Genomic DNA, 19936 nt, shown 5'->3' with positions numbered 1-19936 from the left:
CAGACCTGTGACCAGCTGGCCGGTCTCAAGAGAAGCCAGAGAATGAAGAAAGAATGACCCTTTCCTTCTCTCCTTTTAGCATGGATTTATTCCTTGTTTGCTTTCCCCCCACCAGGAAAAAAAAAAATGCATGCTTTGGCTTCCAATGTTTCTCAGTTCAACTCTCAATACATTTTGAAATCAGGAGGAAATCTTCACAGATTCCAGCTGTCAGTCTTGGTTTTTGATATTGATAAGAGTTTTCATATTTTTTTCTGTACTGTTGGAATTTAAGTGGGAAACAGGGGGAAATTACCTCATAGCATTCTTGTGAGATTAACCGAGAAGCGTGCATGTGGAGTACATAGCACATTCTAGCGCCAGGCAGGAGCACCGCCCATGGCAGATTTCACACCATTCCTCATCTTTCTTTTTCTCCATTCCTCTTTTTCCAAGGTGTGCCACTGATCAGTCTCTTGCTTCTCAGCTCTCCAGGCGCTCTCAGCATGTGCCTGTGTAATGCTAGAACAGGATTTTATTAATATTTATCATTTGCCGGCTGATGCAATGTTCAATTTTATCAGAAAGGGAGAGACACTGCAGGAGGAAGGGCTTCTCTTCCTGGCTTTGGTGTGCTTTCTTCCCTCTCGCTGCTCTGACATACTCGGCAGTGGCGTAGAGAACAGCTTCCATTAAGTCAGCAGCCACTTGGGCTCTTAGGGTACGTATTTGCAGTTGCTCTTCATCACCATTGACCAAAGGTAATGCTTGTTATTTATCCCACTGCATGTTATAAACCACTAGCATCCCATTTCCCATTGACAAGGAGCTCCATATTGTACTCAAGCCTGAAGGCACAACCAAACTGATCCCCCAGATCCTACCTTTGTGACTCTATCTCCTGGTACCACTTGCAGTTCCATTCTATGCCGGTTGGGTTCCAGTGAGGATACAGTAATTAGAAAAGGGAAAGGGTAATAAAAATAACTAGAAACTACTTAGGGGAACTACGAAGGATTAACTACTTAAGGGTAAGGAGAACCCTAATGAATAGAAGAATGGTAGATAAAGGGAGCAGTCATTACATTTGGAAGTGAGGGAAGAGTATCGAAAGAAGGAACAAATGTGGAGAAGGCTCCCCACCTAAGCCTGTGATTTGGTTTTCATCAGAGTGGGTTTGGAGATGGTACAGTGCATGGCACAGAAATTTTGCTGAGGTTTCACTGACTGGGACCAGCAAGCAGGAAACCACCCACTGGGGGGCTGATCAAGGCTCATGAGGAAGCTGCCTGCTCAGGCACTGTTGGAACTTCTGGAAAGCTGCCATTGGGGTGCTGCTGACACTTTTTGGGAGGTCATCCACTGGACACTGGTGAAACTTTCTAGGAAGGCAATCCCTGGCACACCTTTGAGACTTGCTCCAGCTAGAGTGCTGGTAGAACTTGCTGAGATGTGCAGGGTGGCCCTGAAAGTCCTTATGGGGTAAACACCACTGGCCTGAAGCCCTGTCAGACGTCAAGAGCTGCAGAGGGCAGGAGAGAATAACACATGGGAATCAAGAAAAGATGCCCCTTCTTCCTGGAAGTCTCTCCAGTTACGTTTACTATGAACACATGACATCACTTTAACTGGACAAAGAGCAATATTTACATGGGGCATCTCTGGGATGGCAAGGTGACAGGAAAGATCTTGTCAAAGAACCCAGAAGAAATCCCTTTTTGCTCTTTGCCTTTTATGCTCCAGCTAGATTTCCTTTAAGGTCCTGGCTTTAATCCTCAGACCACTTTTCAGTATAACTTCTAAGTAGATTTGACCTAACTAGAAATGCATATTTTCTTTTTTTAATATTTTGAACTTATTTTAAGTCCAAGGCAAACATGAAGTATAAATACCTCATTAACTTATTCAGTATAAATACACATTCTGATTGAGATGGAAAACAAGTAATAGATATTCATAAATATAAAATTGTAGTGGGTTCTGAGGTTTGCCTTAAACTATAGCTTATCAACGCCAAGTATTCCAATCTACCATTGAATGGGATATTAATCATTTCAAATGAATATCCATGTAGAAACCTAAGTTCTTTCTTCTCTCTCTTGTTCTCACTCTGTCTGGTTAACTATTTATAGTCAGGCTTTGATCCTCTTTCTCACTGTGGATAACGAAGAGTAGATTCATGTAACAGTTTAGGTCTAATACAATGGATATGTGTGTGAGAGTGTGAGTGTACACATCGTGTATGTGTTGCTGTATTTTACTTCAAGTAGAAGAAAGCTTCTGAAAAGTTTAATGTAAATGGATTTATAAAACCAGTTATTCTATATGGGGTGTGTGCATGTGTGTGTATGTGCATGTATATCTGTGTATAGAAAGTGCTGGGCTACTCATTATTCAAAAATATTTATTAAGTGCCTACAGTGTGCCAGGAATCATTTTTCAGTTAGGGAAACTGAGACTCAGGGTATACCAATTCACCTTATTTGAGATTAGCAAAACTAAGACTAGAATCCAAGAAATTTGTTTTTAGTAAGGGAACTTTCTATTATAAGACTAGAAACTGTTTCAGAAATATACCCATGTCTACTACCATCCAAGAAACCCTGCTGCCCTCCCTCAAATTATATTTGGGGAAAAAAAAAAAGCATGAAGGAAGAACAGTGATTCTAAAAGAAAGGTCTTCTCCTAGACATTCCCTGGTCTTGGTAGGTGGATTATCTAAGCAGCTCTTTTACTGGAGAATGTCCTCTCAACTCTCCATTATCTAGTTATACCATATCCGTTTTAGCAATGATCCATATCCATCTGTATTCTATCCCTAGTCCATTTTTTCTTATCCCAAGTCTGAGCCACCTTTAGAGCTACCTTCTCCATGGCTCAACTAGAATTATTATTATTATTAATTATATATTATTTGTATATTATATATTATAATATATAGGATACTATATATAATATATATAGGATACAATAATTATATATAATATGTATAATTATATATAATATATAGGATACAGTATATAATATATAGGATACAATAATTCAATTATAATACATAATATATTATATTTATATACAATACATAATATAAATATATATTTTTATATTATATATTTATTTATTTATATAAATAATAGATACTAATTTTATATATTATATATAATATTATATAATATATTTAAGTGAAATTTAGTCAGTAATATCTGTTTCCTGGAAAATCATAAAATCATATAAAAATCTAAAAATAAAAAATGTGACTTGTTTAGAAAATCTGTATTCTGATTCTTTTCATGATGTTGGGTAAATGAGAGTTAATCGTTTTAGCGATTTTTGTGTAGTAAAATGTGGCTATATGTGTGTGTGTGTATATGTGTTCCCTTTATGCAAGACAATCTTTTAGAAAAAGTTAATGTGTAATGAATTATATAACAACATTTTAAAATGATTTAGCTTTTTAAATGATTGTGCCATTCCAAAGGGTATTATTTTTTAAGTAAAAAAAAATATTTTTGTGAAGAGCAGAGTCATCGCCAGATTTTCTCCTCTTTCTTTTTCTTTTTCTGCATTGATCTGCATTTTTATCTTTACTTAAAGCAAACCAAGCATGAACAAATAAAGTCTGATTCAAGAAAACAGAATGAACACACACACTGTGCTCTTGAATGATTCTATATGCAAAGCAACAACTCTTTGAATTTACCTTTTGCATTGAAAACCTTTACTACTAGACTGCTATAGTGGATATCCATTGGAATTCAGCTTCTGACTCTCATATACTTAACATAAAAATGTATATGTACATGATTAACATACTTGCCATCTTTTGTGGACCATGCTTGTATAAAGACAAGAATTAGGTCATTTTAAAACTGAGTAATCAAAGAATAATGTGTATCTGGTTTGGTTGGGAATGCCTCAGGATGCAGTGGCACTGGCAAATTTATGGACATGCGTACTAGCTTAGTCAACTCTGTTGTCTCTGGGCACTCTGTCCTTCAGATTGTGTTTCCTGAAGCAGGAACTGCAAAACTAAATAATCCAGGGAGAAAAAATCATGGCTATCACCAAATAACTCAGAGTTTCCCATCCGCAAATTATGAACTTCAGTAAGATGCCGGGCTAATACTGTATCTCAAGCCGACTTACCCTAGCTGCCTTGTCTCTTTCGACCCACCCCTTTCAATGGCACTCCTGTGCTGTGACAAAAACATCTCTTTAGCCGTAGAAAGTTCTTCTCAAAAAGGTGGATCTGTTGACCAAGAAGTTAGAGCTTGCATCAGTGAGCCAAGTTCAGAAGACTTTTGGGTCACGCTCCATTGTCCTTGGAGAATTCACTATAGACATGGGATTTGTGTTGGGGGTGGAGGGATGCATTAGAAAGGAGAGCTTTTCCATAGAACTCCTCTTTTATGACTTTAAAATCCCCAGGGAATTTCAGGGAGCAAGTGGCCATGTTTTCTGTTTGGGAGATGGTGGGACCCAGGTGTCAAAATATTTCTTCTTGGTTATACTGTAGATTAGGGGTAGAGCTGGGGCTAGATTATAAGGCCTCCAAACCCTAGTCCAGGGGCATGTAGCCAGAGCACAGCTCAGCGCCTTGGCATTCCATCCCCACTGTAATCAGTTTGTGAGTCTGCTCTTCGTAATAGGATCGTTCCATCTCTATTAGCCGTCATTCTGCTTCATGCTTCATTATTCCCTGGAACCCTCATTGCTGCTGCTTTACCAATTCCTATTGTGCTTCTATTATTTGGACCTAAGATTTGAAATGCCAACCCTTTCCCTTCCTTGTCTGCCTGGATTGGGCCTCTATACCATGCCAGGCCTCTCCTTCCCCTGCTCATTTCTTTGCACAGCACTCAGTTCACCTCCCTTTTGATAGCCTCACAAAATAAAGAACTCCTTCTTTTCTTTTTCTAAGGACTATAGGTTAAAACATTTGTTTGGCTCCTCTTCTTTTGTTTTTAGCAGAGGGTTTGGTTTTAATACTCCAGGATAATGGGAAGTGTTCTCTCTTTGCTGGAAAAGGCACTATAGAAATGAAATATGTATTGCACTTCTCTACTCATTTGATTATCTTCTTCCCCAAAGCAGTTTAGCAAATTAACATCAAATCTATTTTTGTTTCTTAATCAAAGGAAGAATTATAACTGCTCAATTGTTCCCTAGGTTCCTTGCCTAACTTCCTTTTCCCAGAATGATTTGTCCATAAAACAAGAGGGAAGGAGGAGAGTCGTTGGAGAGGACTCTTGACTCTTCTGACCAATGACAGACTTGGTGAACAACAGGTCTGCTTTGGGAGGCACCGTAAGCTGTTTGAGTCTGTTCCACTATTTGTTCTTGAGGGGTTATAGAGGAAAAATGAAAAGGTCACAGACTTGGTCTCATTGAGGGGTTTATTGGTGCATGACTAGACTATTCTAGAAATAGCTTTTATTAAAATACTACCTTGTCCGAGATGATTCTTAGTGGGAGGTGTTCTGAGAACTGGTTAGGTGGCTGCTTTTGGTCCAAAGTTAGAAATAGGAACAAACAAATTATGAACACTGGGAGTTGGAATCTTCCTCTAAGGAACAGGCTGGTTTCAAAACAATAACTGAAATAACGGCTTCTCGATGTCTTATCATGGTGTCTGAAATTCCATCATTAGGAATGATTTTCTTCAAGTCTTGGTGATCTCCAAGGGTCTCTGAAACAGTAAATAACTACTAGAAGTTGAAATATCCTAAGTTGTTATCAATACTTTATAGCACAACTATTCTCTTAGGGACCTTGGCAATTTAAAAATAGACCAGGGCCCAGCTGAAATGTAACTTAGTTTAGGCATCTGGAAGTTTTGGGGAGTCCCAGAAACAGAAAAAGTGGTACTGAAAAGAGAGATGAGTTTAAAATGTCACCTGCTTCTTAATTTTGTTCAGGGCTGGCCATGTCTTTATGTTCTGTATTCATAGCAGCTGGTGGAGAGACCACAGAAAATAAAAACAAACCAGTATTTCCAGGATTCTGTCACTTTGCCAGCCTGCCAAGTAGACAGACACTGTTGATGGATTTGACCGTAAGTTCTGGCTGGAATGCCTCTCAGGCCCTGTCTGGTTCTATGTGGCCATAACTGTGGAGGAAGTCTGGGGATTGGAGTGGCAGGAAGCCCAATGTCCAGACCCCTGTCTCCTGTTGTTGGCTACATCGTCAGTCTCACCACATGACTTCAGGACAGTCCCTTCCCTCCCTTCTTTGGGCCTTCATTTCACCATAAGCAGATGAGCCATGGACATTGCAAGGGTTGGGAGAGCTGGAGGGAACAAAAGAACAGAAGGGGGGAATATTGCAAATCTGATGTCAACCAAGGACTGACAAATCCCCAGATTATGATATGATGGGAACAATGTGAAGCTTCTGTTGGGGAGTCCAGAAACTTCATGGGGAAAGGAAGCCAAAGGGGAGAGGGAGATTCCCAGAGCAGTCCAGCACATGGTGTTTTATGTGCTACTTCTGCAATATTGTGATATTTGGTCTTAGTCTGCGGTTCATGGCTCACAGATCCCAAACCCTTGGAATTTCCTAAGTGTTGATAGTGATAAAGGTGTCTTTTGTTATGTGAATGAGGTGACTTTTGGAAAGCACTTAAGGACTGGACTAGTCAGTAGAGCCAAACACATGATTGGAAGGTTGGAACTTTGAGTCCTACCTGCTAACCAGGGAACAGGGAGGGGCTGAAGGTTGAATCAGTCAGTCAAGCCCATGTATTGAAGCCTCCCTAAAAACCCTAAAGGCTGCGTTCAGAGAGTTTCTGGGTTGGTGAGCACACGGTGATTGGGGAGGGTAGCATGCCTGGAGAGGGCAAGGAAGCTCCGTGTTCATTTTGCCGTACCTCGCCCTGGGCATCTCTTCCACCCAGCTGTTTCAGAGATTTATTTATTATCTTGTAATCACCTGGCAACAGCAAGTAAAATGTTTCTCTGAGTTCTCTGAGCAGCTCTAGCAAATTAATCAAACCCAAGGGAGAGGTACTGAGAACCTCTGATTTATAGCCAGTCAGTCAGAAGTATAGGTAGCCACTTGGGTTTATGGCTGGTGCCTGAGTTGGGGACAGGGACTGTCTGGTAGCAGGGCTCTCTTTAACCTGCGGAACCCGACACTCTCTCTGGACAGTGGTGTCCGGATTGAGTTAAATGCTCAGACACCCTGCTGGTGCCCCAGAATTTCTTGGTTGTAGGTGTGGAAACCTGCACCCCCCCTCACATGGATACTGGAACTGGTTTTAGAACACCTATTTAACTTCTGTGTGTGAATCTGAGACTCATTCAAGGTGCTAGCTTGCAAATCATCAAGACCCGAGTTTACATAGCTTCCACAGAGCCACAGAGAAGTCATGCTACTCCTTCCTCCTGCCCTGTAGGAGCTGTTTGAGGAATGACACAGATGGAAGCTCCTGCCCACTAAACTTCATTCACAGAACTGGACTGTTCCCTCACTTAGCTACATGCATTTCATGATTCCTTAGGCCAGGCCTGTGAATGTGGCTGGGGAGGTGTCACTCCCAGATGAACAGTTTAACTAGGTATCCAGGGATGAACAGTAGGTAGGGCAAGAGTCAGCAGTACAATCCCTTGGGGGCTCCTGTGTTCACTCCTTATTAGGAAGTGTCCCACATGGAGACGGTTACTGCTTTTGCAAACTGGAAAAATATTTATATGTATATATTTTATGTTTTTATAATTTACACACACACGCGCGCGCGCGCATGCATGCGCACGCACACATATTATTTCCTTTTTTTTTTTTAAGAGTTTTTTTTTAATTTTTAAATAATCTCTACACCCAACATGGGACTCAAGCTCACAACTCTGAGACCAAGAGACCAAGAGTTGCGTGCTTCTCTGACTGAGGCAGGCAGACGCCCCTGTTGTTTTTTCTGCTGGGTGATTCTGCTTCCCTGATGCAATGCTAGGAAGCATATCCTCTGCCAAGTAGCCAGCAATTGTTTTGACTCTTACTTTGGTATTTCGCATATTTTATAATCTACATGAAACTCATGGGTTCTGAACCTTGGTGAGGCAGGGATTTGAAAGGGAGCACTTTTGGCTGTGTGATGCAAATCTGTTTCTTTTTAGAAGGACAGGGGGCATTTGGATGGGACTTCTAGTGTTACAGCCAGGCGTGGTAAAAACTGTGCCCAGAATTAGAAATGAGTGAAGCAAATTACCCCGTACTGGGGCCACCAGAGGCCAGTCCCGAACTTACAAATAGGTCACATTCTAGGAAGAGATGGACCTCTCCCAAGGGTCAGGGAAGGAGCAGACCTTCAATAGAGAAGCAGGGGAACCTCCATGTTCTCAACATGCAGAAATGGAAGAAGTCTGCTTCGTGCAATAATTCATCATTTCTCTGTCATGAGGGAAGAAACAGAAGTACTACTGAGATTCCTCTGTTTCTCTCAGATGAGACTCTTCAGAGGAAAAGAGCTTGAATTACTTTTCCCTTCCTGATTGGTATGATGCTTCAGTAAAACCCCTCAAAGTACCAGCGTTGTTGAGCTGATGGAAATATACTTGACATTTAATCTGGTTCCTGTCCTACAAAGCAAAGATGGTGCCAGAGTGAGGAGGAGGTAGGAAGGGGAGCCAGAGTAGAGACCGTATCTTTTTGTATTGGTTTGGAGAGACAGCAAAGCTCTCTAAGGATGGATGCTATTATTATTATTTGGTTTTGCCATTGGCGGTGGCAAGATTAATGAGAACTCCGTTTCTTCCAGTCCACTCTACGTTCTGTACATTCTACTTCCATCTGTTGCCAAATCCAGAGCATACATTCCTTCTTAGCCCACACCCTCTTATTTCAATAAGAATCAATAAAACACAGTAGGGGAATGGCCAGAAATCTGATCCTCTTTACTATTTAACCTTAAAAGAGCTGTTTCTGCAGAAACTGCTGGGATTGCTATTTGGTCAATGGTGGCACTTCTTGGATAAATGAATTCCAATATTTTGTTTAACTAAGCAACTGAAAAGTTGGGACATTAAGCAAAAACTTACACTGGGCAAGAAAGACTGTGAGAGATTCTTTTTTGGGTTCTCCACCACATCCTGCTGTCCACTCATGGGTATCCTGTACGCCCACCTCAATACCACCATCACCTCATCTGGGAAATTAAATATCATGTTAGAACTGGAAGGGACATTTAAGAGAACCTAGTTCAAACCCATCATTTTACAAATTTGCAGACAGAGGGCCAGAATAGTTAAGAGACTTGCCCAAGGTCATAGATGTAAGCAGGGACAAGCCAAGACCAGAACCCAGGTCACATTGGCCTTGATCTTCTAGTTTTTATATTACACCATGCCGTTTGCCAAAATGTTTGATACAAATACCAGACAATTTCTACTAAACTAACCTAGATTCCAGATATCAAGTTGTGGTCAGCTTTTTCTGGCTGCCTACGAGAGGGTGGGATGTTGATTTGAGAAAAGTCCATGAGCTGATGTCATTCTGATTTTGAGTTTGAGCCAAGTTTCTTGGTTACCATATTGTAGTCTTAGTGTTCTGGAATATCCCATCATTTCTTTTGGGCTCATTTCCCCACCTCTAAAATGAGGAATTTGGGTTGAATTATCTTTAAGGTCCATTTTACTTTTAAAAGCTGTGGTTCCTCTAAGATCATTGTTAAATGTCACCTTCACTCCTCCCCCCTTCCAGAATTATTCATGTTCAATAAAATGTGGTCTTTAGCATATAATCTTCCATTAGCCCTCACATGGGAAAAGTAGGGTTTCACTATGGATTCTTTTTTTTTTTTTTAAGATTTTATGTATTTGTTTATTTATTTATTTAGCACACATGAGCAGAGAGGAGGGGTAGAAGGAGAGGGAGAAAGAATCTCAAGCAGACTGCATGTTGAGCATGGATCCCAACTGAGGGCTCAGCACAGGGGTTAGCATGGGGCTCTATCTCATGACCTTGAAATCATGACCTGAGCCAGAATCAAGGGTTGGATGCTCAACTCACTGAACCACCCAGGTAACCTTTCACTGTGAATTCTGTTTGCATCTTGAATAGTGCTGTAGTCTCCTAAAATCCCTTTGGATGGCTCCAAACCCCAGGGGATCCTTGGACCCAAAGCTATGGGGAAGCTGTGGGCAGAACAGCCAGGACTTCACCCATTCATCAGGAACTACCCAGCTTCCCCAATGTGGATCTTGGCTGGGAACTAGACCAAATTCTTTCTAGTGGCCTCAAGAAATGGAAAACGAAAAAGGGATGCCCTGGGAGATAACTCATCACTCATCTGTCCCCTCTGCAGAGAGTGATGTCTACTTTCTGGGGTCAGCCTTACCCTGCTCTTCAGCAACCCCCATAAGGCAGGGAACTCTGTCTTCAAATATGGATCTGGACTCCTTTCACTTTAGATTCTCTAAATTTGTTAATCATAATTTAAGAGACCCACACACATAATGTATGTGTCTTTAGTTCTCAGTGGTGGGGAGGAAATGGTGATTTTGTTGAAGTGTTGGAAGTACCACCTTACCTGTGTTCTGTTTGTAAAGTATCAGAGGTTACTTTCCAAGATATCTTTTTTGCCTTTCCAAATTCTGGTCATTCACTGAGGTCAAATCATACCCAGTGTTAAAACTGTCTCTGAAACAGCCTTGGGTTTATAATCAGTAACACATGATTTCATTATTCTCTCTGCAGCTCTGGTAAAAGCTTCTTCAGAATAGGAAAAATGTTGCATTCTTTTGATCTCTCTTATGCCTTCTACATCATAATATGACTTAATACATTGACAATATGACTTAATACATTGATAATATGATTTAATATGACTTAATACATTGACATGTGATAATCAAGCAGTGGGACCAGGTTCTCCTGGAATCAGCTTTATTATTTTATAGTCTTGGTCTATGGAATTTATTGACCTATATTTCAAGGTTACACATACCAGACCTTGATGGTGCTGGGTTTCACTTGTAGTGAGCACCAAATACTTTGAAACCTATAATGTCACAGATGCTGAAATTTCACTGCAAGCCATCAGAATCAAAATCTCCAGGGAGCAAGGCCTGAGTATCTATACTTTTCTAAAGCTGCTTAAGTGAGTCTAGTGTACAACTGTGATCGAGAAATTCTGCCTCATGGAGACCACTCTTTTACAGAACTGTGCTGACAGAGGTTTCCCAAGTACAGGTGTCACTCACAGACCAACCAACAAAAGGAAACACAAACATCATTATGGGAGGATGGTATTAGGGTTGTGCCTGGGTACCCATGAGCAGGTTACATATGAGAGGAGGATAGCCTGGGGTTAATATAACATTTGGTACAGGGATTCCTCATTGAAAACATTTTTTTTAAAACCCTCCAACATAATGACCTTGGGGAGTGATGACCAGAAGAGAGAGTAAAGGCTTATCAGAGAAGTGGAGAGACAATGAAGGGAACTAGAATTATGGGTAAGTGGCCATCTAAGGAGTGGTTTTTAAGGGCCTATTGACTTAAAATTCCATCATGAAAAACTCATTCCTTTGGTTTAAAATTTTGTCTCTTGTTACTCTTCAAAAGCCTGTGCATGGCATCTGACTGGATTCATCATATCCTTACCTGAGAATACACTGCGATGGGATAGGGAGAAATATCCAGAAAAAAAGTGGGTGGAAGGCTGAGGAGCTGTTGCCAAGTGAGGAAACACACTAAGCAGGGCATCTTGCAGACAGTGGCAGCTGGACAAATATTGACAGTTTGATTGGATATCATTTCAAAGAAAACCGCCTGAAACGAAGACAGACTGTTAAATGTTCTGTATTTCCCCCTAACTGCCATGTTGAGGTGAGGAGCTTCTTGGCTCTCCCTGGCCCATACTGCTAGCTCCTGAACTGAGAAGAAAGCAAAGGGAGAGCAGCCTCATCTCCCCGGGGAGGTGGCCTCGTGGTCTAGGCTGGCCTGAGAGTGAGGGCTCTGAGCTCCAGCCTGAGGATTTTCCTCTGACTCGCTGTGTGGCCTCCAGCCAGTCTCCAAGCAGCTTTGGTTTCCTTGTATGTCAAACCAAGATAAATACCTAACTTCCCACCTCTCTGGGGCATTGTAAGACCTCGTGGCTGCCATTTTCATTACCATTTGTCTAAGAAAAGAGCTTGTAGAGAAGTTTTCAGACTCATTGTTCGTACTATTAGCATTCTCGATCTGCTATGGGAGCTTGCAGAGCAGAGCTCTGGGTAGAAAGAAGAATGTTTGGGGAGGGCAGGAAAATGGTGGACACAACAGCCCTCCAAAAAGCAGTGTTTGTAGTGGAAGAGAAACACAAAAGGGGGGCTGGGGTGCAGGAGAGAGATTTCTACAATTGGTACCAGATGCCATCAGAAGCTAATAACCTGACAAACACCGTCTTCATAAAACAAATACCTTAAAAAAAGAAGCAAATGGAAATGTAAGCTAGTGAAAGAATTTGCAGCAGCTGCCCTAAAACCATTTCTCACTTCATAAACAGGTCTGGGTTTGGTGGCTTTTTTTTTTTTTTTTTTTTTTGCCTTGGTCTTCTTTCACGCCACATCCCTCCTCTAACAAACTCCCCTGTCTCACTCTTCCTCCTCTGCCGCCAATGTCAGAAGGGCTTCTTACACCGGTTGTCATAGCAACAGCAGTTAATGGAACCCCATCTTGATGGAGGGAGGCTCCTGTAGAGTGTTTGTTCTGTGTCTTATCTCAGCATGTATTTGTCGTCAATGATGACATGGATTAATTAATTGGATGGAGTCACCGGAAAACAGCGCGTGCTATTTCACATTAATTTCTTGGCAACAAGCTGACATGAATGAGAACTTGTTAATGACTCTGTCTTCTAGTACTGTCTGCATATCACGCTGAAGAAATATGACTTTTTGTGGACATGAAGGAATGCAGCATCTCGGAAACTTGGAGATCTTTAGGCATCACTAATGAGGTGTACTGATCTCATCCCATGAAGGATGGTCTGGTTTCGGGCCCCTTATCCAGACAGGCTCAGTAAAGACTCAGGACAAAGATACATTTCCTATATTTCATACCCAGTTAATCAACATTGGATTTGGGGAGTTTGAATTAACAATTAATATTTGAGTTTGAATTAACAATTAATAACCCCTACTCCCATATATTCCTCCCTCCACCAGTCTCCATAGAGTGAATTGGAAGCATTCCATACCATTGAAGGGAATAATCAGAAGTCAAAAGAGTAAAAAAAGCTTTTTTCAAACTACTCAACTCCAATACCTCTATCCTATAGCTGGTAAGCATAGAATGAGAATGTCCACTGACGTATGACTTAAATGACTTAAATCCTATGGGTACAAGATAAGAAGCAGCAACTTTAGCATATTCCGATCAAATCCATCCTTTTTAGATGAATACTTTTAAAATCATATCAATTAAGTCAAGGTGATATGTGCATATTCAATGACATTTTATTTTTCACTTTCTTATATTGTTGCCCAGCTTTTTAATAAAGTCGTTGACCGCTAACACAATTCTAGGACAAATAGGGCAAATTATGATGATGAGGCTCACAGTAGCCATTTTGGCTAATATTTACCACCACTGGCTACAGCATCATGAGCAAGTAAATATATAAGAAAATATCTCATTGGTTTCTCCCACAAGATTATGCTGGGGCATGATACTTATCATACCCCCAGTACTGAAACCAATACCTTGCCAACAATAAGTGCTCAGTAGATGTTCATTGGTGAGTGAATGAGTAGGGCAAGGTGGTTGAATTACTGTTGGATGACAATATTTTTTTGTTTCAGATTCCCATCTGTCACTTTAGAATTAACAAATTACCCATCTTAATACCTGTTGACTTACTTTGCTATATGAGCAAATTTAATTCAGACTTTTCTTGTGTTTACTACAGCAAGGTTTATGGTGAATGTAAAAGTGGGCAAGAGTCTGTAATTGTCTTCAAGAGGTTCATAATGTAGTTTGGAGTTTCAGCACTTTGGACATACTCAGATACTAATCGCCTTGTAGATCAAAGGATGAATAAATGAAAGAGCAAGCAGATGCACACATGACTATAATACAGGATAGAACAACAGAAGCGTTAGAAGGAAATTGTTTTTAAAAATTTCCCTGGGAGGTTCCAAGGAGGAAGATATCTGGAGGGGCTTCTTGGAGAAGAAAGGCATTTTAGAAATAGCAACAAATTGAACATAGGTATAGAAATGGGAAACCAAAAAGTATGGATGGTAAACAGAAAACAAGCCCCTGAGGGTGGGACTTTGGCCATTTGCAGTGGAGCAGTAGAGGGAATTAGCCCAGAATAATAATAACCCTGTGGGATATGTACCATTATTATCCTCTTCTTATGGGGGAAGGAGCTGAAACACTGGGGAATGAATAATTCAGCCATAGCACGCAGGTAGTAAATGGTGGATCCAGGATTCCAAGTCAGACAGCATGTGGTCAGTGCCCTAATTTTTCATCTCTATGGTTCTGCCTTGGGAAGAGGGTAATGCTTTTTTTTTTTTTTTTTTTTTTTTTTTTTGCTCTACTGCATCTTTGTTGCTATTGTGGTCTAGACCTGAACCTGGAGATTTTAACTCTCTCCCACTCCTGGCTGATGGACCCTAGAGGTCCAGGCAGTGGTCCTCCTCTGCTGGGATGATGTCCTGGAAGCACCTAGCACAACGTCAGGCATGTGGCAGGGATTTAGTATGTGTGAGTTTCCTCTTCCTGTCGTGGGGTCAATTTCTGATTAACCTAGGCTGATTTTCATTGGTAGGGAGTGCCATCGCTCCAGTTGTCAAAAATATCTCCATAACAACCAGTAAATAAATGTTACCTTTTCTGCCATCTCAGATACCCAAACCCTTCACCCAGGGCCCTCTGGGATCAAACAACTAAAAGTTCAGTGCCTGATACAACGAGGGGCCCCAAGGATTGACTCCTGACCTGGGTCTACTCTGATTGTTTGGGACCCAAAAATACTGGTCGTTAAACATTTTGAGGATTGCTCTCTGATCCAGCCATTTCTGATGCCATCCAGAGCTCTTGGAACACATTCCACACCTTTTCCTGTCACCATTTTGTCCTCCTAAAAAAGTCATGGAAAGTCAGTTAGTCATTCACTTTTTGTAGCTGATATTGTTCTAATTTATTTCATGTCGCACAGTTCCAGGTCCTATAGAAGGAGGTGATGAGCTCAATGTAGGTTTTGGAGAAGAATCATTCTCTTTGGCTTAGAGGCACTTTCCAGAGGAAGTTGCCAAGTCTTTGCTGCTGCCTGCTTGTCTGGAGTCAGTCTAAGATGTTTTTGTTTCTTTCGTCCCCAGCTGTGTCCATCGGCCCTGTGGGGAGCAGGGCAGCTGTGCACCATTGCTGCTTGATCATACGGAGATGGTGAACTGTACCTCTGGTGGCCCAGGTCACATGAAGTGTGCAATTACCTGTCAAAGGGGGTTTGCCCTTCAGGGCAGCAGTGGGAAATACCTCAGGCCGGTGCAGGTGAGTTGGAAACCCGTGGTCGTCAAGACCAAGCTCCTGGGGAGGGAAGGGACCTATGCTCTTCTCCCTCGCTGAGTGGGGAAAGGGCAGATTTTTAAGTCACTTGGAAGGAAAGATGGGGCCTCTAGCAGCAAGGAGAGCATAGATTCACAGAAAGGCAAGGTGCAGTTTCCATTAACCAGGCTGTCCGTTTCTCTTCTGCAGACAGCAGGTAGGGACGCTTATCCCTTTCTCCTTCTCCTTTCCCTGTCAGAAGGGACACTCCCGCTTTTGCCTTCAAGATGCGTACTCCACAGTTTAGATTTGCCCACCATTTGTAAGCAAGATAGGTTGTAATCAGCTTGTGTGTGGCTCACGGTTTGACCCCCAGCCCTCCTTCTGAGAAGGCTGGAGAAAGAGTCTGATTAGAATAACAAACTTCTGCTGAGGTGGGGATTATAACATGACTCTAGCTGTGGCCTAATTTTCTGCATTTCTCCAAACTACCATAGCACCATTTCCAGCATTTGGAGGTAGTAGAATATCTTGGTTAAGAGTGTGGCTCAGGTGACAAACACAGAAAGAAATTTTGGCTCCATTGTCTATTAGTTGTATAATTCTAGGTAAAAACAAAGAAGAGAACTAATCTCTTTAAGTGTTCTTCCATATTTGTGCAATAATGAGGACAGACGTATTTATGTCATTGAGTCACAATGATGACTGTTGGGAAATAACTGGAAAGTTTCCAGCTAAATGACAGACATGTAGCTCTCTGTTCAGCTGCCATTACTATGAGCGTGATAATGTATTCTCAACTAAGAATTCTGTTTTCCATCTTTCCTTTGGAGAGCTTTCAATACTCCACAGAAGAACTTTAAACTTGAAATCAGCCATTTGAAAACATGACCATCATATGAGACAGAGAAAGGATACATTAGGGAAAACGTAATGGTGCTTGAGGAAAGAACAAGAAAGACGTGGTATGATGAGGAAAGAATGGATACATCACTGATAGGCCAGTATTAGTGGTGCAGAAGATTGGAATCATTTGCATTTTGTACCAGTTGAAGACTTAGCAGGTGGTAGATCCTTAGACGAATTTCATTTGCTTGGAGATGGTCTGAACTCGAATGTACACTTGTTGGTTTCAGGTGGTTTAGGTTCTGCACAGAGATAAACACTTTTGATAGTCCTGGAGACACCAACTCATTAGTCTATGGTGCTTTGGTCAGAAAGGCAGCGTTCTTGTCCCCTGTTCTTCACCAAGCTTAACTCGCGCTACAGAAGAGAAAGAAAGAATGACCAAAAAAAAAAAAAAAATAGGGACTGAATACATTTGTGTGACAGGTAAGGAGAGGGGGAGAAGAAAAGAGAGTGTTTGCAATGCGTTACAATTAGGAGCACGGTTAAGACAAGATGGATAACACTTAATGGAGCCAGAAGAAAAGCCAGGCAATATATGCTGAGTTTGAGACAGATTCTGTAAGCAATCACTGTGGTTTGAGCCAGGCTTGCACGCTGTGGTCAGCGTGGGGGCAGTCTGGGTAGGGAAGAGGAAGGTGGGAGCTCACTGTCTCCCAGCCATATGGTGGAGTCAGCCAACACGCCCTCCAGCTGACTTTGCTCTTGTCACCTGAGGCCAGCGGGCGCTTGGTGTATAATTTCCCTAAGGAAATTATACAATCCCAGCTCGTGATCACAAGACAGTGGGGATATTTGCTTTTTGTTGACATAAGAACTGAAACTAAACAGAAAAATGTGTCTGGCTTTGACTTGGGTCCTTCTGGCAGGCAATAGGGAAACACTGGGAAGAGGGAGGAGCAGCTGGCCAGGAGTGGGTGTCGGGGGTGACAGGTGCTTTCACCAGTCATTTGACCTTGGGCTTCACTGCCACTGTGGTCTCTTGGCAGGAGGGCTGCTGAGCCACAGAATCTCCGCGCACTCTCTTGGACCCGTGGTAACCCATTGGCTGGAGGGATGGCCGTGCTCTTTCCTAAACAAGCCATGAGCTTCCAGCTCTCTCAGTCCCAGCTCACTCTGTCTACCTCATTCCGGACATGTTCTTCTCCCCATGCCCTTGGCAGCTGCGAGTCCTTCTTGTCCTTCACAGGCCAGGTCCCGTGTCACCTACTCCGGTAGGTGGAGGGCCAGTTCCTCCAGCACCCATTGTGCCATCTCCCAGAGCAAGCACCTGCCTATGATAGGGCTGGCTCTTTCGACATTTTCATGTTTTCTTTCTTCTTGGTCCCCGTTTCATACTTTCGTTTTATCGCTTCCATTCTTTGTATTATATTCTCACAAATCATTATAGACAGGAGTAGGCTAGAATAAATAACAAAGTATATCTCTTGCATTTTCCTTCCGTATTTCCTTTCCTCCTTTCCTCTCTTTCTCCTTCTTTCCGTTCTTCCACCTTTGGTTTTCAAGCCATTGTTTCAACCTGTGGTTTGCTCTGCTGGTAGATGATTAGCTCCTGGAGGATGTCTTGTTTATCCAAATCTAGACAGAACTTGGTCCTTCTGGTGCTCAATAAGTGTCTCAACACTTTATTTAGTGTTGAGGAACTCTAGGGCTACCCCACAAAAATGACAGGCTCAGGGAAAGGGCTGGAATCTTTCCAATTTCACTACAAGATTTGGAAGGTGCCTTGTACGTATTGATTCTCAGTTGTTCTTAGATACTGCGCACCATTCTCTGTGAATTTTGTTCAGGATTATTATCATCCAGGATCCCAGCAGGAAAGAGGTGACATGCTCCAACATGGGTAATTTGAGGGAATTTAGTACAGGGACTACTTATGAAGCTGGAGGCAGGATACAGGGAAATTACAAGGAGATGGTGCAGAATCCCAGGGTCAAGAGTGACATCACCTGTAAGCCTAAAGAGTTGATTGCAGGGGGCAGAAGCCACAGGAAGAGAGTGCAGAAGAGGATAGAGAGGGCTGCCAAAGGACAAAGCCAACCAGCAGTAACATTCTAGGGAGGGAATAGGAAGAAGTGCCCAGACCTCTCTTGTCCTCTAGGTCCTGCAGTCTCCAGCCAGTGCGTCCTAGGTGCTAGGCCCGAGCACAACCAGAGGCATAAAACCCACAGAGGCACAGAGCCTGGTGGGGAAGGGCATAGAGTGACCCAAGAGCACATGAGAGGCAGCTGAGAGTTGGCCTGGAGGAGTGTCTCCCTTTCATGTTTCTCTTACACTATCAGGGATGGTCAGCAGCAGCCTACCTGGGTATTGAAGACAGTATATCAAGCCAATAGGTCCTTAGGAGGGAGTAAGGCAAAATCGTTTTACCGATTTTGAATGTTTGCACGAATAATCAGCAGGACTCCTCCAAAGCCTGGAAACTACATTGATAAGCCTTTTCATGTGAACTTGATGGAAGAAAATTCTCTGTTTCTAGAAGGAAATTCTGCTCACATGTTCCTCTGGGCACTGGGACCGGACTGTGAGCTGCATGCCCCTTGATTGTGGTGTTCCCGACCCATCTTTGGTGAACTACGCAACCTTCTCCTGCTCGGAGGGAACAGACTTTCAGAAACGCTGTTCAATCTCCTGTGTCCCACCGGCCAAGCTTCAAGGTATTGTCCGCCAACTGGGAACCGAGTGCAAGCTCTCTCCAGTCCTCTCTTGTTAGGGGTACTTTAGGGATCTTTTCTTCACCCCAGTACTCTTCCCAGTGGCTCTGCTGTGCCACCCTCTTCTGAGAACACCACCAAAACACCAAAGGGACACACCATTTTTATCCTGATGACATGCAAGGATGCCTGGCTCAGAGCTCATGAATGAAAGACATGTAGACTTTCCTGTTTTTATTTGATTGTACGTCCTCTGGAATCAAGCTGACTCACAGTGGCCTAATCATAGGAAAAATACATCAGGCACATATATATTTTTTTAATTTACTATTTACAACCTTCCTGTGAGTTAGGTGCTTTTAGTTCTCTTTTATAGATGAGAACAGAGTTCTAGGAGTTGTCCCTGGCTGTACCGATACTTACTATCAGTCAGTATGAAGATAGGGTAGAACCTGCTCTGACCCCACACCTTGCTCTTGTCCTCTTCTAAGACTCTGGTGTGAATCTCTTAGTGACCCAGGAGGCTCGTTCCAAATGCAACTTCCTGAGCCTAATGTTGATAGAGTCTGACTTAGTAAGTCTGAGGTGATGCAGCTGTGGGAGGTTCCTGGACTTCCTTTGGAATAACAGCGAATTACACGGAGGCATAGTGTAGTGTTTTAGTACAGAACTCTGCATCCCATCTGCCCAAATTCAAACCCTGCATCTGCCCCCTATTAGCTTGACCAAGTTGCCTGAACTCAGTTTCCTCATCTGCAAAATAAGAGATAATGTGTTGTTTGAGGTGTATGTGGGTATTGTAAAATGCTTCAAACAGTGCGGGGCATATAAAAAGCACTATAAATATGTCCTCTGTTATTATGATCATGTTTTGCATGACACGGTCACTACTCTATTTTTATAATTTGTAGTTAGGAAGTGAGGTC

The 19936-nt window shown here is 42.3% G+C and overlaps 1 protein-coding gene across 2 annotated transcripts in view; it reads left to right on the top strand.

Annotated features, from left to right (window-relative positions):
- PAPPA2 (pappalysin 2) overlaps positions 1–19936 on the top strand; it is a 290148-nt gene that overhangs the window by 193894 nt on the left and 76318 nt on the right. For both annotated transcript variants that reach the window (XM_032319392.1, XM_032319393.1), the window contains 2 exons: positions 15285–15456; positions 18836–19013. In XM_032319392.1, coding sequence (XP_032175283.1) covers positions 15285–15456; positions 18836–19013 — 350 coding nt within the window. The remainder of the gene's footprint in view (positions 1–15284; positions 15457–18835; positions 19014–19936) is intronic.

This window comes from Mustela erminea, chromosome 17 (assembly GCF_009829155.1).
Source record: "Mustela erminea isolate mMusErm1 chromosome 17, mMusErm1.Pri, whole genome shotgun sequence".
In the NCBI taxonomy this organism is placed as follows: Eukaryota; Metazoa; Chordata; class Mammalia; order Carnivora; family Mustelidae; genus Mustela; species Mustela erminea.
The sequence above is the reverse complement of the archived record's forward strand: the minus strand, read 5'-3'. Positions and strand labels throughout refer to the sequence as shown.